This window comes from Oreochromis niloticus, linkage group LG15 (assembly GCF_001858045.2).
Source record: "Oreochromis niloticus isolate F11D_XX linkage group LG15, O_niloticus_UMD_NMBU, whole genome shotgun sequence".
NCBI lineage: Eukaryota > Metazoa > Chordata > Actinopteri > Cichliformes > Cichlidae > Oreochromis > Oreochromis niloticus.
Window position 1 is genome coordinate 11,024,984 of NC_031980.2, and position 21,994 is coordinate 11,046,977.

The 21,994-nt window shown below is 39.8% G+C and overlaps 1 protein-coding gene across 4 annotated transcripts in view; it reads right to left on the reverse strand.

Moving 5' to 3' along the window:
* stxbp5a (syntaxin binding protein 5a (tomosyn)) overlaps positions 1–21,994 on the reverse strand; it is a 94,976-nt gene that overhangs the window by 29,285 nt on the left and 43,697 nt on the right. For all 4 annotated transcript variants that reach the window (XM_005454664.4, XM_005454663.4, XM_005454662.4 and 1 more), the window contains exons 6-8: positions 17,895–18,029; positions 9,349–9,412; positions 7,895–7,978 (exon numbers count right to left, since the gene is read on the reverse strand). In XM_005454664.4, coding sequence (XP_005454721.1) covers positions 7,895–7,978; positions 9,349–9,412; positions 17,895–18,029 — 283 coding nt within the window. The remainder of the gene's footprint in view (positions 1–7,894; positions 7,979–9,348; positions 9,413–17,894; positions 18,030–21,994) is intronic.

Here is a 21,994-nt window from a genome sequence, read left to right on the forward strand (position 1 = left end):
CTTTTTGTCGCCGTATTCAATGCTGATAATTAAAACCAGCAAACATTTTGACATTTAACATCAAACCATATGTTGGCTGCACACTGTGTGAAGCTGCCATCTACATCAGCCCTTTAATATTTAGGGCGTTTTGTCTGAAAATCCCCTCGTTTAGGCGCGAACTTGTCACTGGTCCCGCTCGCCTTGTGTCCTCGGCGTTGCTGCTTGTCTCACATCGCTCATCAGAAATGAATGACTGCCTCTCTGTCAGAGCTGATGTGAGTGCATGGTCAGGTTAAGTCAATCTCTTCCAATTGCAGCTGCCATTTATTTAGGTGTATATCAATTTTGCCTTGAGTGTGTCATTAATCATAAGCAGTGCTATATGTCAGGCTCACCAAATCTGCTGAGTTTTAAGAAAAAAGCTGCATGAAAGGGAATGGCATCAGTCAGCGCTCTTACGGCACGCTCTGAGCGGTGTACCTGTTTTGTGTGCTCCAAAGTGAACAGCATCATACTTTTGCTTACTAGTTAAGTGTGTCGTGTGCTGCACAGTCTCTCCTGGCGAGTTTTATAAAATCATAAAGACTGAATCACCTTTATGATCACACTGCTTGTTTTTGAGATTTCTTCTTCCTGAGGATTGTTAGAAATAAATAGACATGATGACTAACGGCTTCTGTGTCTCTTTAAACTGGGGCGGCGGTGTGGAGAACATGGTGGGGATGGTTGGATGCAGCAGCCCAGAAGGAGAGACAGTTTGACAGCATTTTTTTTTTTTTCGCCAGAAGTGATTCACTGGTGTATAGTGGCAGGTGGTGTGGATGTAGTTATTGCAGGTGTCTGGAATACGGTGTGAACGCATCTCTAATTTTGTCAAATGTTTAGCATCCCACACTGTAGAAACGAAATCAATGTTCCAAGTTTTACTTTCAGTTATAAGTGCAGACTTTTCTCCTGGGGATCTAAATTTCATTATTTGCACTAAAAGATTCCTTTTATTTATCTTTTTATTTATGGATAGATGATAGCTAATAATGGATACTGGTATAAATTGTCTATGATTTTCCCTCAATGCAGTCCAGTCCACTTTTGAATTTTCCTCCCTGGAAAATTCGCCCATTCGGTGTTACCCTGAGAGTAACAGACTTCTAGAAATCTATCAGCGCGTTGTTCATCACGCCAGTCCCAAGAGGCAACAATGCCCTGTGCTTAATTGGAAATGAGCAGGATAATTGAAACACATGGCACTCATCAAATCAAACAATACCAATTAAAAAGGCTAATTTCATGATTTATCACATTAGGTCAGTTTTTCACAGATTGGTCTTTGGGGGCTGAGAGGATCCTGTCTACATTCATCACAGTTACACAAGACCTCCTCACACAGACACACAAATACACACTCGCGACAAAGACGCTAACAAGCACAGAAAACTGAGGAAAACAAACACAGAAGTTTTGTGTCACAGTATGACCCGAAATAGCCCTGAAATAGAATTGGCTAACCCTAAATGGTACCTTACCTTACAGCAAGACTTTACACAGAGTACTCAACATACTTTTGTACTCGTTTGTGTGCATGTAAAAACACGTACACACGCAAGCAGTCACATACACACCGGGGTTCTCACAGCAAAAGTAATGCGAGTCAAGCAACACAACCAGCTTAATCTGAACAAACAAGGCATTTGGGGGCAAAACGTCAGCAGTGATTTGCAACGAGCAATCCATTTTTGTTCAGTTATTTTAAATCCACTTTTTCTGCTTTTGTGTTGCAAGATGCTCGTTACATAAGTCTTGAAAGAAACAAGCCCCAGTGAGCCTCTTATTTACACATTTAGATTTTTCTCTGTATTATGAAGATGATTCACCATCACTGTTTCTCACTGAATAAACAACTTTGGAAGCACAATATACTGTCAAAATGTTCAGTAAAGGGCAATAGCTCTTTAACTCCTTATCAAGTCTAAACTGCTGTGTTTTAGTCACAATCTTAAGAAATACCTCAAATGCAATAAAATTTGCTAATCTCACATTTTTATTTAATTCTAATTCTTATAGAAAATATTTTAATCTGTACATAACCAGCATAATCAGACACTACAGGTATGATGGCAAGGTGGCATTGTGTAAATACCCATCTGAACAAAAAGCCTTGTTTCTGTTCAGAGGATCAACAAGTCGAATTTCTTATTCTGCAAAACTCAAACTGGATCTTCTTGAGATCTTTTATAAGTTTTTAAAGAATTCTAAAAAGAGTAAACAGTCAGTATCCGACATGAAAGCGTGGATCCATCCTGCTTTGTATCAAAGGGTCAGGCTGCTGGTTGGGGTGTAACGGCAACAGTGCACAAACAGTTAAGGCAGTTCTGAAGGTGAAAGGGGGACCAACCCAATATTTGCAAGGTGTACCTAAGGTGAGTGGTGGCCAGTTGAAAATCGGCGTCAGAAAACATGCTAGTGTTAAAAATAAACTCCAAGCGGAGTCTCACTGAGCTGTTGGAATGGCTGTGCAGTTTACTTGTAAACAGGGTGTTGTGGTTTTTTGTTGTAAATGAGTAAAAATTACCAAATCAGTTAGATATGTTACATGTTCTTATGTGCTTTTCTGATAGTATGAGCAGTTGATGACTATTCTACAGAGAGTAAGAGTAAGACTCATCCAATACAAATGGTTGGGATACCACCCTGAAACCTCACAGCTGGGATGATTATGTGACTCATGTGTTATAAACAGCGGCTCGTAAACATCTCTAAAACAACTTCAGGGTGGGAATAAGCATTAGAAAACCAAATTCACCAGCAAACCAAACGTATGGGAAGTCTTGTTACGACATCACACTTATGCATTAGCATCCACTTTATCCTGATGGATGGACTCCCTAAGAGACGGACCATCATGTAAAGAGTGATACTCTCACCACTAATGGGTATTACGCAAGCCTTGCCAAATCACCCATCAGCTCTGTACAGTTAAGTTGTCTGTCTGAAATCTCAACAGGTCTTAGGGGGAAAGAAAACACTTCCTAATGAAGCCACACTTGTGTCAGATAGTTTGCAGATCATTTTGTAGCATTTGTTTTTAATCTTAAGGGATAACCAGATGGGAGGGATTCACTGCGAGAGGACACATTAAATTAAGATGGCAGAGCTGCCCATCACAGAGAATGCCACAGGAAATGTGTGGAAGTCTTATCTGCCTGGTGGATTTTTTTTTTCTTGTCGAGAATCTCACCCATCTGGTTAGAACACTGCCGGTCTGATTCAACAGTATTAAAAACACTGGCAGTCTGTTTACAAAATGAATGCTGGAATAAAATATGTTAATAATGCAAATTTGTCCACAACTGGAGCAGGTTATTGTTATGTTTTATTTAAATTCAAATAATTAATGCTTCGTGGTTGAGGGGAATATGTTTTCCAATTTTATTGTTATTGTTGCCCTTTATTAGTAGCTGCAAGACTTATGACCTGCTCCTGCACAAATCCCTGCAAACATTTTGTTCCCAAAGTTTTTCTGGCATGAATGTGGATGTTTCTTCGGATCGTGGCGTAGGTGCTAAGTTTGGGCGTGCTTTGTGTTTGCACGTCCTGGTTATCGTAGTCGCAGTCAAAGTAACCAATAATTTCTTATTTGTCCACTTGTGAAAAGAGAGAATGGAAAGGGAAAGAGGACTGGGGAGAACAAAAGGAAGGGAAATAGGGAAAATAGAGTGCCTTATCTGTGCAGCTTTGGTTGGACATCTGTGACAAAAGCCTGAACAGGTCGTGCCTTTGCAGCTATAGAGACTGCCTGCCAGATGCACTCTGAAGTTGAAATCAATAAAAATAAACTGCAAGCTGCAAAAGTAATGTTTTTTTTCCTGGGATACGAAAGATGTTTACTTGAATTCTACGCTAAATTCTTGTGAATAATGGCAGGTGCTGTGCTCATTACTATATAACACTGTATGGCATCTATACAACAAAATACTACTGATTTTTTTTACTGTTAATGCACATGTATGTGTGCAGAAAGGAACGATCATCTTTCTTAAAAACTCCCTTCCTTCATTCCTTTCTGCACACAGTGTAAGAAGGCTGTTGAATAAATTAGTGCAATTAAACAATGGGCTTATTGAAGGGAAAAAAAGGATTACAAATTACATCCATGCATTCAGTGTGCGCCACCAGGACAAAAACACAGAGGGCGGAGGGAAGAACTAACTCAGATCTGGCTGCAATATTAACCATTCATCAGGGCCAGACTCAGGCCAAGGTGTTGAGTCAGATGGAGAAGAGCGAGGCAGGGTCACAGTGACAGATGCTCTCTGGCTAGCACTCACTGGAAACCCATACTGCTGATCCACAGCTAATAATAGACAATCCACTGAAAGACACAGAGTTGAAGGCGTGCTCTCTCAGCTCTTTAGGAGCTTGTAAAAACAAGTTTTATTGCCTTTGTTTGCCTGAACTCTGCTGGAAAGTTTTTTCTTTGCGATACAGGATAAGTTTGCTAATTTGCTAACTGTTCTTCAGTTTGTCAGCATCTGTAATTTCCAAATGCTGCCTTCATATATTTTTTTTTAACGGAAAGAATTTCATTTCCTCTACTTGCACAAATTATACAAGAACGCTTATAAGAATTGTTAAAAAAAAATGTGGCAGGAAAACAGGAACTGGCATTGCTCATTATCTCTATCTTTTGAAATCAAAGACCACAGACTGCCTTTCAGCTGTTTAAACATTCGCAAATTTCCATCATGAGTAAAATACGCTTTAAGATGTCTGTGCATTTTCTAAAGTCTGAATCCATCACCGCGCGGTCTGATGGCTTACTCTGCTGTTGAAAAGGAGAAGACGAAAAGCTTCCTTGTTCATTTCAGTCGACAACTTTGATACTTGGCAGGAAGCTTCTAGGCAAATAGGGTTTGAATGAAAGCACGCTGGAGAAAAAAAGCACGCACGGCAGGAAGACTATAGCTTGGAGAGGATGTGAGAGCTGGAAAAGAGTTACTTCACAGTATTGTTTGAAGAAGCTATGTGGAGTTTGCATAGAGTCATGATGCCAGTAAATCACAGCCAGCAAATATAACACCGCCTGCAAATCCATGCATTATCAGTGGCTTTTTAATTACAATTAATGTTAATAGTTTAGTTTATATTGAGGTTAACAAATGGATGCTAATTCTATTTATGCTTATTATTAAGATTACAATGGGTGGCAGGAATTCTATGGACTGTATTATAGGAAATATGCTTTAAAATATAGACAGAAAATAAAAAGAAATTACTGCAGTGAAGTCCACTTTAAAGATACCTGACCCTGGAAAACGTTTAGATTTGGTAACCAGGGGAGTAACTTCACCACATATCAAATGAGATGAAAAACAGTTGCATGTTGCAGGACCTTTTTTTTAAGTCAGGGAGTGAAAAATCACAGTGAAGTAAGACACAACACCCCGCCCACCCTCTAGCTCAATACCCTGTCCCTCAGTTCCCACCCAATCTAACCCCCCCAGTCCCTGGGGAGGTGTATCTGTGAGGGTTTGGAGAGAGGAGATGAGCTCCTCTGGGAGATTCAATACTAGGATCTGTAATGCCCAGGAGCAGTGGGAGGATATTAGCTTATCTGAGAAAAGGATGGAGGGAGAGCAAAGGCAGAGAGGCAGACAGAGTAAGAAGGAGAGCTTCATACATACTGAACATACAAAATCTCCACCTCTTTTTTTTTGTATTTGTATCTTACAGCAGTGCCAACAAGGTGAGCATCTACATGAGTGATACGATAATCTCATTATCTTAAACAGACTTAGCCTGTGTAAGGCCGCAGACACAGCTGCATAGCCGTGTACATGCTGAGTCAGTGTGTGCGTCTATGTGTGTTCTTACAGCCATTCAGCTGGCTTAAGCCTCAGTAACAAAGTTATGAATGAGAGGTCCTATTCATAGAGATGTTTCACTCCTACTAGGAAGTCTAAATCAGAGACTGTAGGAGTTCAGACTATAATCAGATTGAAGGGGAACAGCTACATTAGATGTAAAAAGGCAGATATTTCTTATACCGACTAATAGCATTAAATTAGTCAAATTTAACTCATACATTAGTAGGATTTATGTTTTTTTAATTGCAAATCAATAAATTAATAGAGTTCAGAAAGCAGAGTAAGTGATACAGTGGATGGCTAATGACAGTGTTATTAGCCATGTACTGCTTATAAGATGTAAGCAGTGAACATGAGTCTAAATCTTAGTTTAAAACAAGATTTCATCACAATGCTGTTTAATTTGCAAGACCCAATCTCAGTCAGATAAATGCTAGGTCCAGAGAGAGTCTAAGCAGCTCTGACACCGTTTTCTATTTATATTTTCTGTTATTTACAGAAATACACTGTTACCTTATAAAGCCAAATAATCCATTATTTTAAAAAAATGTTTGTTTTTATAAAAGAAAACCACTGTGCTACTTTACAATCAGACATGAGCACATGGCACTCTACTGTGTGAATCATAACCATGTTAAAATATGCATTTAACAAAGTCTTCTTCTTTGTAAATGACACAACACATCTTCTACAGTGCTACTCAGAGATGCTTTTAAAACTTTTAGAAACTACTAAAGTTTTACATACTTAAAATTCGTAAATATCAGCCCGTGCCAGCACTTCATTTGTAATTTTACACCCTCTCATACTGTTTGGGTGAAATTTGGCCCGTTTTGATATTTGACGGCAGCAAAAAAAACCTAAATTGACCCAGAATACAAATGAAAAGTGAAAATATTTTAACATTTTGTACTGTTTCCTTGTACATTTAGGCTGTTCTGGGTCAAACTGAACCTGTATCTATTTTAAATGGATTTTAGAGCCACCAGTGTGAATAATATCAAGGGAAATGGTGGTTTAGGAAATCTTGAAATTGTATTTTCTTACGGGACAGTGGTGACAGAATCTAAGGGGGATTTTGACACTGTAACAAGAACTGTCTGTGTTAGCCTGAGTTCCTGCCGAGATGGGCACCTGCTGGTCTTTGAAGGATAATGGGCACACATTATAAACAGAACAGAATACGGTGCACATAAGGGGTCAGACAGAGGTTAGAGAATTTCTTGAGAGATGGTTCCTGGACACTTGAGATCTATAACAGAGTGATGCAGTGGTCATCTCCCTCTCACCTCACAGCAAGGAGGTTCAGCTTGAAGTATATCGACTAAAGTGGTTAGTAAAACTATAAAAGATCTACATGAATGTGAGTACATTATATTTGCACCTAGGACATAGTACTGCATAAGAGTAGATATTTTCTCGAAAGTAGTAATTAAGGTTTAATTATCCATTAATCGCCCATTTTTTAAGTCTAAATTTCCCAAACCTGTAGATCAAAACTTGATTTAGACACTTATAATGAGAGAATTCTTGGCCTGTGTCAAAATGGACCCAGACCATGCCGCGAAGACATAAAATATGACGAGTATGTGAGGGATAAAGAGGAAATACTTTATGTCTTTAGCTTGACAACACAAATCTAGTTAGTGATGGCTCGTTTAAAAGTTATCCTCTTATTAAGCAAATTCTGGCTTCATCCTACTATGAAGTCAAACCTGCCATACCCCCTTTCTTATTGAGGTGAAGCAGAGCCGAGAAAGTTTTATCTTTCTTATTTTATCACCCTGCCAGCACTCTTTTTCCCCTCCATTGTGTGGTTTAAAACACAGACAAGAGAAAGGAAACACAGCTGTAGTAAAATATTTCAAACTCAGGTAGACACACACACACACAGACCAATACACACACATTCACACAAATGTATGCAATTCAGTTCAGAATGTGTGATTTCACTTCCAGTCCTCGTATTACATTTTCTTAAAAAGCAGAAGTCAAATGAATGCTGGAAATCTATTAGAGAAGAAAAGAAATCTGGGATATTTGCCTACCTCATCATATGTGTAGCGATAGTCTGCCTTCTTTGATTTGAGATCCCACAGGACCACGATCCCAGACTCAAATCCAATTATAAGCTGGAGAGGAAGAGCGACAGGCAGTCAGTGAGATAGGTAGGAGAGATGACAGACAGGGGGGTAGAAAAGACCCCATGATGGGCAGAAAAAGAAGTAATACGTTTGACATTCAAGCACAGCGTGAAAGGAAGTCAGGTGTAAGAAGACTACAGCGGCTCAGGAAAAAAACCTGCCCACCCTACTTCACAAAAAATGATATCAGATAATACAAAAAGAACATGATGCTTTAAAAAAATCTGAGCTCATCCACAGAAAAATACTTGCCGCACTCAGTCTCAAAAATCATCAAAAATCATCTGCATTTGTGTCAAATTCATCTCATCAATTAAAATAACCAAAACAAATATATACAGTAGTTGTCCTCCAGCACCTCCTGGGTGCTGTCTTGTCAACTTATATCCTTATATACTTATCACATGCTGTTTAAAAGGCATGCTGATACATATCTGAAGAGTGGTCAAAGTGGTCAGCACAAGCTGCATTCAAATTAAACTATACTTAAATGGGGCTACACTAAAAAACAGAGTAATGCTTTCTCTTGAGTCACCCCTTGTTTCTTCATATTTTGCATCCTAGGTGCCACACTTCCTTGTAAATTGTTTTTAAAAGTGGGCTTAAGCTGTAATTTTCCTGGCTTTCTGAAGCTCTTTCAAAGTTTTTCATTGGGCACTGACTGCTTTTTCACTCATTGGCTTTCAATGAGGCATTCTTAAGGATAGGAAACAGGAAGAAAAGGCCGAGATGTCCCAAGTTTACACAAGAACTGGCCTGAAAATTAGAGGCAATAGGTCTTATGGTGTGATCAATACCAATTTAAAAACTCTGGTGCAAATTATCATCAGTACGCTGAAAAGTACCCTCAGGTGTTGATCCACCATGCAATATCATCTGGAAAGTGTCTGATTGGCAAATTTCAACATGGCAATGATCCCAAACGCACTGCCAATGTAGTAAAAACATACCTGGACAGATAAAATCCAGGTGGCCTCGCCAAAGTCTGGACCTGGTCATTGTTAAAGTACTGTGGGATCATGTTAACAGAGTCCTTTAGGAAGCCTGGAGAACTATTCCTAAAAGTTACTAAAAGAAATTACAAGAAGTGTTGCCTAATAGAGTTCAGGTAGTGTTAAAGAATAAAGGTAGTCACATTAAATATTGACTTTCAAGCTTGTTAAAATTATATAAACTCCTCTGTTTGCTTTATATACTGTGCAATCCCTGTATGTTTCCATGCTTTAATAACTCGCTGCACATTTATCCAATTTCGTATAAAGAATTGTGGGGTAATTCAAGACTTTTTGCACAGACTTTTGACCAATGTAAGCTTTGCAAGATATTGCGATTGGGTTCAGAAAACCGCTGATTCTTACCTTTCCTTCATCCATGGGGTTATCACTTATGTGAACAACTGGTCCAGGATGAGCCTTAGAGGACCTTGTAAGAAAGATCAAAAAGACAGACAGTTTTTTTTCCCTTTAAGCCAGGATGGAGTAGACAGGCATCATGTAAGATTTACTAATATGACATGGTCATAGCCCTCATCTTAACCCATAGTGAGGTTTAGATGAAGACCGAGTGTCTTTGGACTTGTCGAAGTGGTCTGCTGGGAGGACAGAGCTGTCAATCATTCCAAGGCTCTAAAAGGCTGTACAAAGAAATAAGCTTCCTAAAGGTTGTGATGGATGACTCTGTCAGGCCAGGAAGTCCCCAGTGGCTATGTGTATGTGCATCCACGTGCTGGTATGTGTGTCCATTTGCATGTCAGTGGAGAAGATAGAGCAAAAAATGCTCGACTGCCTCTCCTCTCCCCCTGCTGTCTGTGCTTTACCCTCCAGACAGTCTTATGTCAAAACTCCTCTTTCTGTGAGCCACATGGGAGCCGAATGGACCTAACCTGCCCTGCCTTAAAGAGATGATGTGGGCAGAGGATTGCCAGGCAAGGTCACTGCTGAAAAAAGTAGTGACTGTTGGAGCCTGAAACATATCCCCAGCACCGTGAAGCAAGGGCAGGGATGCCTGACAAAGAGAAGGAGAGGAAGGAGCTGCAGCCAAATGTAAGTAATGCAAAACTGAGGCAAGGCAAAGTCGTTGTTTTGACCCATCCCTTTGCATATTTTTGACAGCGGAGGGCAGGACATGCTGATGACAATATCAAAAATGTAAAAAGATGTACATATTTCACTGGGAACATATTTTGGATGGAAATCAATTAGCAAGGGATGAATGTTAACTCTGCTCATTCGATTTAGCTTAGCATATTTCCATGAATCTATGAATATAACCAAAGGGCAATAGAAGGGAAGAAGAATAGACAACAATGTGTTTGTGTGTGTGTGCTTGTGTGTGTGTTAGAAGGTAGCAGTTAGTGGGCAGGCAAGCAGTCATTCAGTCGTCTCTATATTTAGCCCGTTAGTGCTGGAGCCTTATTACCTAAGCTCTGCTGCAGCCAGAGTTGTTGATTTATCTAATCCCCCCTTCACTGCCTGTGTCTCAGCGAACAGCAGTCCACACCCGCACACACATTTGTGTGTCAGTACAATTAAGACACATCTTAACATCTACCCCATCTGTAAACAATCCCCCTCAATGCCACAGCAAAATAGTACTCAGTTGCCAAATTCCTTGTCAGACCCCCCCCGTCCCATTAGGTTTACTTGATCTAGTTTCAGGGTTTTTATATATAATGTTCTCCGTGCCTCCCTTGAGACTTCACAGCAAAACTATTTTGTTAAAACCTGTTGTCGTACAGTAAATAAACCAGAAGTGAACATATTTACAAAGTTCACAAAAACCCCCCCAACACATTCAGGTTTGGAGATAAAGGAATCACCATAGCAACAGAGGCAGGATGGGCAGAGCACGAGCAGGCTCCCAAAAATCATCCACAGGCAAACACGCACATGCACACAAACACACACACACACACACACACACACACACACGGAATGGTGAGATGCTATACTGTGCATGTATGCCACTGTATTTGTCTCAATATATGCTTGTGTGCACAGAGTATGCTTGTATTCTCATAGTATCTTTGCATTTATCACATTCTTGTCTTTCAAAAACTAACTGAAGGTTTTATATGTCACACAGACAGACATGCACACACACACACACACACACACACACACACAGAAGCAACGGCAAGAGTAAAACTAAATACCCCGTGGCAAATATAATGCTTGTTCAGAACATCATAAAATCTTGCAATCCCCCCCCCCTTGGTACCTTCAGCCAGTCATCTGTTATAAAGCCTTACTGCACCAAATCCTTCTCTGTATATCAAACATTCTCCCTACCCAGCAATGCCTTTAGTGCATTAAAGAAAATGGGCTATTACAATACATATGTTGCATGCATGCGCACGTGCACCGTAAAGCAATTGTCTTTGCGTGTATAATGAACACAGGGGTGAGGGGGTATTTAAGCACTTGTAAAGGTAACACCTCATTGAATTTAAAAGCATCTCCTCGGCACTGACACACCCACATTTCCTCATTCACACATGCAGAGAATATAGCAGTAAGTGAATTCATAGGACGGTATTTCAGATATTATGCATTTAGAAATGAAAGCACAAAAAATCATCGAGCATACCTATTCAACAGCTTAACTCCAACACTGACACATGCCCACACAGTGAAGTCCTGAACATCTGGTGTCATCATGGGTGACAATCTCTCAGGCAGCAGAGGCGCAGTCAGCATGACAGTGCCTCTGCGGCAACATGGCTTGAATAGCCTATTTGCAGCCTGCTGATTTCTTATGTGGCCTAATGTGACCTCAACAGGCCACGCGTGTTGTATGTGTGTGTCTATTATTAATGGTCATTTTGTGTGATTCTTTATGTAAGCATTCATGACAGCTACATAGGATCATGTTCCAGACATCAGTCCTGGCTTAGCTATACTAATTCTCCATAGAGAGCTGCTTCCTCATCAAAACTGTAGCCTCCTGAAAGAGACCAAAATCAGCAGAGGCAGCCATGAAATGGTAATTGTTGTATTATTGGAACAGATTTACTTTTTTTGGAGACGTGCTCTCATTCATCTTCTTGCCACAGGTTAGAAAAAAGGTGACACATCTCGCATCCGTTTCTTAAAAATGAAGCTACCGCTAGACATCGATTGGCTTAGCTGAGCACAGCTACACCGTATCTGTCAGAACTCGCTCATAATCCCAACATCCGATGGCATAAACCCCTATAAAAGGTAACATGTTGTTTTTAGAGAATGAAAAAATGACATTTTAATTAGTGACATTTAGCGTTACTGCTAGACTTGGTTTAAGACAGGGTAGCTGTTTTCTGCTGCTTTCTGTCTCTATGCTAAGCTATCCTTTTTAGTCATATTTAATATACAGAAAAAGAGTCTTTACCTTCTTCATCTTTCCTAATGTCTTCACCCTCTAGCAGGCCACAAGGCCACGAGTTCCCTGCATTTAAGTTGTCCCCTGAGCTTGCCCTCAGGTGTGGTCCATCTCCTGTAGCTCTGACACAACAGTTCTTTTCCAGATGATTCAGGGTCTGCCTGGTTTGTTTTGGGGGTTTTTTTCCCCTGGTGAAGTCCAATTAATGACCCAACCATCTGAAACGTTCCAGTTTACTTTACTGCAATGAGAGCATTCCACTCTAAAAGCACTAAATACAAGTATTTATAAAAAATCTCAATGTTTTACGACCAAAAATCAATTTTCTTTGGTACTGAAAAAAGATTAGAACAAGAACCAGACTATAAATATGTGTAGGAACCAAACAAAATGAACCTGTGAAGTGACTTATTTCTACCCTTAATTAAACAGAATATCAAAAGGATATGTATAACAACAAAAGATCACTGTACCGGGTCTACAACCGGTAGCACAGCATTCCTGGAGCCACAGTACATGGCTTGGGGGATACTCCCAGCCATAAATCTTCTCTAATCTATTATAGTACCAGCTGAGGATCGCACACATGCATATAAACAAAGTGTGCAGGAAGCATTCATGTAAGAAAAAATTTATAAAAAATTCAACCAAGTATTTACACTAGCTGCAGGGTTCAAGTGGGGGAGCGGGAGGAAATGAAAGTGGACAGAGCAGGAGATGCCTCGGGTCAACATGTTCACGTGAACTATGTGTCATAGTAAGCTGTTAACATTTGCTCCCGTCCCACTTCTCCTTGTCTCTCTGCACCCAGTGACTGTTTAGCTGATTTAACACACACCAGCGCACACAGAGTCACTGCTAGATACATACATAACAGCTTCAAACTGCATATTCTAGATGAAAGGATACGTTGAACACTTAAACATTCAATAACTGCATACCCTTTGATAGGGATGCTCAGTAGGGCACAATGGTACACATTTTGCATGTATAAAGTTTGTGTATGCTTATTTATGATTAATATACTGCAGTCAAGTATATCATATATGAAGGATTAGCCTAATTCTATTCAACCTCCTAAGATCCTAACTCTTTAATAGCATGCATTTTTAATTTCTCTTTGCTATTTGGGCTGATTAGGACCTGATGAATGCAAAAACAAAGAATTACGTGATTTATTTTATTTTATTTTTTTTACCTGATTTTTGTTTCTGAGACAAAATGAGATCTGCATATGAGGGCATTTGCTTTAAATTTCGATAGATAGAACAGTGGCAGTATAACATCCTCGTAAGTGGATATCAGGCCGTTGTAGAGCAAAATTTAGCGTTTTGGTCTAGACAACCCAAAATGTGATGTCCACATATGTGGACGCCAGGTCCTAGGAGGTTAATTTGGTTTCTAGTAATGTTGTAAGAAGCGCTTTACCCATATAGAATTATTTAAGACCAATACTAATACTGATATTCCAATACACTGGCTATTATTCTTTTCCTTTCAGACACACACAAAAAAAGATTTCCCTGATATGTATTATATTTGCTTGTTTAAGCTCTTTTCGGATCAGCTGGATGTCGTGTTTGGGGCATTCAAAAACACGTGTGTGGCTAACAAGGAAGTTGGAGAGTGCCTTCCGATGACTAAAGCTACGTCCACACGTACACGGGTATTTTTGAAAACGGAGATTTTCCGTTTTCGCTTTTTTTAAAAATCCCGTCCACACGTAAAAGCCAAAACGAAGGAAAACGCTGCTAGGAACATGCCAAAGCACCAGGTGGCGATATATTCCTAACCGTGTAGAAATGTTGGCCAATCAGAAGTCTAGAAGCCTCGGTGGGAAAGAGTAAACAAAGATGGTGCATAGAAGCGGAACTGAGTGCTATGTGTGGAGGGACAGTAACTGTGTGTGTATATGTAAGCATTTAAACACTGCAGAGAGTAAGATTAACAGTAATGGTATTTTGTCTAAGTCCACCATTGTAGAAATTCATTTCACCGAAACAATAACCTGGTGCACAGTGTGTGACGCCAAAAAAGGCGCACACCTTTGACGCTGCGTTTTCTCCATTTTCCTCGTCCACACGTAAACGCAAAAACTGAGTTTTCGAAAATCTCCACCCTGGCAGGAGTTTTTAAAAATCTCAGTTTTCAGTGACCAAAAACGCCGTTTACGTGTGGACGAAAGGTGCAAACACACAGAAAAATCTGCGTTTTCAAAACTACCCAGGTACGTATGGAAGTAGCCTAAGTCTGTCACGTCAACACTCATAACATGATTAAAGGGTTTTCTTGTAGTTTTCATTTCTTTTAGTTTTCATTTAAAAGTCTCTTATAAATGCTAATACCAAGAAAAATGGCTAACATCGGCTGACAATATCGGCCCGCCCATAAATCGGTCAAGTTCTAACAGTAAGTTTGTTGTGTTGTTATTTAAAGTATATAATATATCAATTCATTTAGAATCAGAATCCTTTTGTTGTCATTAAACATCAGATGTCCAACGATATTAAAGGCAGTTTCCTGGTAGCAGCATTTAGAATAAATAAAAAAAGTAATAAAAAGCTAGCAATAAAACAAACCTAATAATGTCAACTGTACAAACTATACAAAAGTGCAAGGTTGCTCTGAAGTATTGCACTTTTCTTGTGGTGTGGTGATGTGTATGAGATATCATGTCTATTGAGATATCTAAATTATTTCTATGATTGTTTTAAAAAAGAAAAAAAACGTGCATGTCAACAAACTCAGATTGATATGTTGACGTAGCAGCCTTCATGCCTGTAGCACTCAGTCAACAACAGCGCTGTGCAGACGGCGTAGGATGTTAGTTGGTCTAATAGTCCAGTACAATTTCTAACACAGTAGCTTGGGAACAGAGGTGTGAGTCATCCAAATACTCGGAGCACTCGGCCTGGGGCTACTGGCACAGCAACTGCACAATTTGTCTCCAAATAGCAGGGCCCAAAGGATGATGACCCCTGTACACACTGCATCTTATCCTCATTAGAGCAGTCACAGCTGCACTGAGGTGTACTAGGAAGGGCTTGAAATACAATGTTTAGGTAATATTTTCAATAATACAGCATGCAGATAACAGCAAGAACATTTTGGATATTTATGTCTAATGGCGATTTGTTTCGTCAGAAAGCTGCCCAAGGTGACACCTTCCTTTTTTTCCCCTCTTAAAAAAAGGCAAATTTTCTTATTTCATACTTGAAACCAGCAGGTGTTGTTTGATAAACAAGTCAAACAATTAATCACTTTGCTGATTGGATATCTATCACACAACCAGTCACTGCAGATGTAACTGGAGTGACTGTGATTTTGACAGAGCGCTATCTTGGTCTGATGAGAACAACAGAAGAGGCTCAGACGCTTTTGTATCTGGAAAGTGACGCTACTAACGCCACAGCTGGCTGAGGCTCAAGAGAGAACACCTCACACCTCTCTGATGTTCATCAAACCAAACAACCACCACACACTCATACATTTAAACAGATATGCAAACTGAATGCATCCGCATCAAGTCTGAGAACTGATTCCCGACAATGCTGCCATCTTATAAAACATAAAACGCCGCGTGGACGATTGAGGCTCGAACTGGAGATATGTCCTCCAACTCACACCACAGTTTGGGACAAAAACAGCAACACGTGAAAGAATATTTTGTAACTTTATTCTCTACAAACCTGAATGACTTAATGTCGTGTGAGATGATGCCTGATAGGGAACAAGATTCATCTTCGGCTCGAGGTAATGAAATGAAAGGTGAAAGCAGATATACTGTAGAGATTGAGATGTGATCTTGAGAAAAAGTGGGAATCTGAGGAAGGTATGGAAGCCACACAGGACAATATGTATCAAGAATGTTTAAAGGGATCTAACATGAGCAAAATGAACAAAGACAAGTATGGCACTCTTCTGTAATAATATTTGGTTTTAATACTAGAAATAGAAAGACTAGATTTTTATTATTTCCAACATGGACGTTTTTGCAATTTGTGATATCAAAATGGGAAATTGAGTAATTTTTGAGATTACTACTTTGAAGAAGGTAGAAGAGTAGGGTCAGCTTTTACTTTAAACTTTCACAATTTCACATTTTCTGGAGAATATCACAAATATTTTGAAACTCAACAAACAAAAGCGTAACTTTTGTTGAAGCAGCCATATCTAAAGCAGCTAAAACGGTCACATTTCAAATCGGATATTGCTCCTACAGTAGTTGTTATGGCGAGTGCACTGGTAGCATACCACAAGCTGTGTGTGAGTGTCTTAATGAATTTGGGAGTAAAAGAGAAAGCGCTATTTCCATGAAGTCAATTTTAACATATACATATGCAGTACTAACTCAACTGGCTGTACATGCAGCTGATGCCCAATAAACTGCTGTTTAAATATTCTTCCAGAGATGAATACATTTCTCATAGTGCAAAAGTCTTTACTCTTTCATTTCCCACCGGACAAACATTGAAATAGAAGTCATTGAAACAATTTATGGGTGGCAGAGGATGCCAAGGGAAGGTGAAAAGACATTATGAAGGTGAAGGGGAACTGCGTGGAAGTTATTGTTTGTCCCTTAGTCAAAAGGCACCCGGGTATCTACCTCACCATCATCCATATCTACTCTCCATCACACATTATTACTCCTTGCTTTCCCCCTTTGCCCTTTTTTCTTTAATTGGAAAACTTTTTCATCTGCCTCTCTGACTTATCCGCGCAACTTCATTCTTCTGGGCGATCATTCCCTGCCCTCTGTTACCTGCATTTATCCTTCTGTCCTACTCCATTCCTATATCACTCTTCATCTCTACATGTCCTTTCCCTCAGGCAAAAGCCCTGTGTCATCCTTTCCACTCTTCTCCCCTCCTCTTCTTTCTCTCCCACTCTCTCTCTCCCAACACTCACTCTCGCCTTTTCCTCCCTGCAGCCCTGTCGACGAGACGAGACGTCTGTGTGTACCATACACTGATCTCGGCAGACACCTGTTCCACCCCCTCTCTCCCTCCTACTCTTTTCACTCCGTCTCCACACACACACATACACGCAGACACACATGCACAGTAGGAGATGAGGGGAAAGCATGAAGCAAAATGCTCCAGTGAATAATTTAAGTCTATACAGCAGGGAACCAAAATGGAGCCTGTCATGCTGACAGATCCATTGAAACAGCAAAGAGACAGGTCCCTCACTAGCTTGAATCTGATACTGGGAGTGGAAATGATACAGCGACTAATGATTCTTTCTTATCTCCTTACATTTGGAATACAATAACCTTTTGACCAGTAAAATGTCAAACGGCATTCTTCTGTTTTCAAGGTGAGTCACAAGACCCCAAGGTAGGAGTTCAAGTCTAACAAAATCTATATATTGATCCACTTATCTGTGATTCTCTTTGGATAAGACATCCCGCCATGTGAGACAAAACCTATGAAGCAGCGTGCTAAATCGTGCAGTATTTTAAGTATAAGACAAAAGCAAAGCTTTCAGGACACAATCTGGAAAAAAGCATCAGAGGGTAAAAAAAATCACGAGGGCCACTCACAGTTCAATGGCTTTGTTCCACATGATGACGTAGCCTGAGAGCATAAAGGACTCCACGTTGACAATGTGGATGTTCCCTCGTTCTGTGCCGATGTACAACCATTTACTCTGGAAGGGCAGGTGGCAGAAAGTTATTCTGTGGACAGAAGGAGAGGAGTGTTAGAAACAGAGGAAAGGGAGGTAAAGAAAATGCGGACAAAACCTCAGAGGAAGACAGAAAGCCAAAAGTAAGAAGCTTCGTGAAAATCACTCTGTCTTATTCTAACATGACAAATTATGCAAAACTATGAGAGGATTATTTACCACTCCACCAGGTCGAAGCAGTCAAGATGAGAGTGGCAAACCAAAGAGATTTCTGAGTCATTCAATCAGACCCTTTTCCTCTACACCCACAGGATACATGAGGGCAAAGAGGCAGCCATCATTTTCTTCGTTTTTTTCATTATCACCCACATCTCCTCCTTTTATCCATCAATCAGACTCAAGTTTAATGAGAGGTTATAAACCCTTCCCTCCTTATCCATTCATCTTCTCATCCCTTTTTCATCATTTTGTTCTTTCATCCATTCTCCAATTCAACTTTCAATCCATCTGAGGAATAGTAATGTACAACCTTGCTAATCCGGCTTGCTAATATTTCAAGGTTATTCGGCTCCTCCAGCGATCCTTTTGATTCTGCACGGTGGTTTGAGCCACACCTGTGGTGCCGAGAAGCTTGTATCTATAGGACAAAGCCCATAAGTTTCATCAGCTGAGAAAGCCATCCATGCAGGAGGAGAAATAAAGCTGCACTTCTTGTTCAGTATTTCTAACAATGGTACAGCGACGTACTTCTTCCTCAGCGCTGACAGGTTTGCTCAAGTTTAACAGCAGTCACTCGGCACAATTGCTGTCAATTTGCTGCTATCAAAGACAGATTAAGTGGAGGCAATGTGTCAACAAAATGGTTTGAGATAAAACAGAATATGGTTTAAATTTATCTTGGTACCTTGGCAGGGATGAATTAATAAAAAACTGAACTTAAAATCAGGCTCTGTACTATACCATGAAGGATTAAATTAACCACACGCAACTACGGCTGCCACGATTAGTCGACTAGTCACGATTACGTCGACTATCAAAATCATCGACGACAAATTCAATAGTCGATGCGTCGTTTAAAGCCTTGTAAGGTCCTGAAAGACGCAGGAATAAGTAGTAGGATTTAAGAGTGTAATAACGGACCGAAACATAAGATGGCAGCGCTGCATGTACAAGGATGCCAGCTGCCGTTAAACCCCGATGAAGAAGAAGCAACTCCTATATCGTAGCCGTGTCCAAATTCACGGGCCACATCCTTCGGAGGCCGCATTTGAAGGCCGATTACGTTACAGCGACGTGACGAAGGCTTTCCAAATTCGAAGACTTCTGCAAATGCAGCCGACAAATGCGTCCTACTTTTCCCCAGATTTGAAGGATAGGTCGGGCTTATCTTTTGTGGCCCAACCTATCCCAGAATTCATAGCTCAGCCAATTCGAGTTTCCAACAATGGCGGCAGCTAGTTAGTTTTAATATTACTCTTATCACTCTTTCTGGATCATAAAATAAACTTTTAACATATTTTCAGGCGAGGATGTAGCTGTGTAAACTTCAAATATCTGCTCGGTTTATCAAGACATCACATATTTGTAAAAGTGCTCCGACGTTTTCGGAGATGTCTGTTACCCGAACCGCTCGATAGCCAGCCGGAGTTCAAGGCTCACTAGAGCTGGCGAGAACACCGGACTCCCGGCAAATCGTTTTCAACCCCCCCGCGATCTTTCGCTACTCAGGTTAAACATGATATATGAGTCACTTAGATAACTTAAAACTGTTATTGTTCCAGTGTTTTATATGTTCCTGAGTAAATCGGTTTGGCTGAGATTAAAGTTCCAGTTTTCACACAGCTGAATAAATGTCAAACAGAAAACTGATTAAACAGAAGTGTGAGATGGTTGAGAATATACTCCGGTGTCCTGTTATATTTTAGATAGCAAGGAGCAGACGGTTGAGTTTATTAAACTCCACCGAGACAATCTGCAAATTTGATTAAAAGTTTAATAAACTATCATCTTGTCTTTATTTTTAGTTAGCACATACCTTAAACACTTCAAGCTGTAAGCTAATGATAGTTATATAAGAGCAGACGCATGCTGATGCAATAAGTTGTATGTTTTACATCCACTGGATGCATGATCTGATTAGTCGACTAATCGCAAAAATAATCGGTGACTAGTCGACTATCAAAATAATCGTTTGTGGCAGCCCAATACACAACATTAAAACAATTCCTTATAATTATAAAAATATGCAATCCCATTTTCTACATGATTCAATGATGATTTAATTGAGCATAAGTAATGTGCAAAAGCATTTTAGAGATACAACTAAATAATAGAAACTATGTAAAGACTGTGATCTTGGTTATACATATGCAGAAAAAAAATGTTGAAGCATGACGGTTAACTCGATCTCTAGTTATCAGTATTTGTGTCTCCATGTGCAGCATATGGATGTTGCCAGTGAACATTAGTAATTGCATCTCCTCCAAAATTTACTCAGCAAAGCCGTTCGGTAGCTTAAAGCATTTTAAAACTTTTCATTCACTCTGGGAGTCGATCTCACACTGTTGCTCCGGGGCTGTACTGAGATCAGCAGCAGCTCTTACTATAACACACGCTCTTCCCCTCTCTGCCTCCATGCTCTGCTTTAACAAATAAATATATTCATATTTTTGGAGAGGCAGCAGGCTGCATCACATACCAAGCCTCCAAAATAACACATGCAAAGAGACACATAAAACAACATTTAACTCATATTTTGTATGACCACCTTTATTCTTCAACAGAGGCTGAACGTTCTTGAGCGATTTTTCTTGTGATTTCTTTAAGCAGTCTTCAGGAATAATTCTCTAGGCTTCTTGAAGGTCATTTAAAACTCTTTTTGGATGTTGACTGCTTTTTGTTTTGTTCTTAATGTTCCCAGTGTGTTTGGGATCACTGTCATGTTGACAAATTAAACTGTTGCCAATCCAGTGATTTCTACATGGTATTGCATGGTGAATCAAAATCTGATGGTACTTTTTGGTGTTCTTTATTTCATCATATTTTGAGAAGACCCCCACCACCACTGGCTGAAATTCACCCTAAGCCATGACAGAGCCTCCACCATGTTATACAGATGGCTGTAGACATTCATTGTTGTACCTCTCTCCTTTTACTGTTGGTGATTTGAACCACAACTTTCATGGATTTATCACTCCATAAGACCTGTTGTCACTGATTTTCAGTCCAGTTCATGTGTAATTAGGCATTTTGTCTCTTTTTCCCCTTCTTAACAGTCATCTGAAATCATTTTTCACGAGCTTTCGGTAAAGAGTAGATAAATCAACCTGCAAAGACCTGAAACAAAGATGTCGTTCATCTGCCTTGCCACTTCTTCCAAAGAAATTTTCGCAAATTCTTTAGAGACACATGCATCATGCCTAGATACACCAGATTTCCAGCTAATAACTCTTTGGGAATCACTTTGTTGGTGCAAAAATGATATTTTATGCCTGTCAAAATGTGTTATGTTTAGCATTTTTTGTAAATTCAGCTAAAGAAATGGAACAAATTTGTGTTTTTGCAACAAAATGCTAGTAACATTGTGTCTACAATTAAAAATTGGTTATCTGTTATGTGTAGACATAACAGTGGTTCATCCCTTGGGCTAGATGGCTCTTTTGCGCTTGAATGGTTCATAACTCAAAGGTTCACAAAGCCAAGGACATTTTAAAAACTAAAGAATGAATGGTTCCCCAGAAGCAAAGTATAGAGGAGTGAGGCGTGGCTCAAGGGCTTTGTACAGTCTTGTACTATTATAAAGTGGAAGAGCTTTCATCCTACTAGTTTCATGACAAAATCAAAGTTTTAGCATATTGTGGAAAGTACTTTGCAGTGACTGACCTTTTGAAATCTTCAAAACATTAATGTAACCCAGATTTTTCACGTCCATGTGTAAGATGCATCTACGCAAAGCAGGGACATGATAAGGCTTAAAGGTTGCTGATTTGATTTCATGTGTTTACCAATCTCAACAGT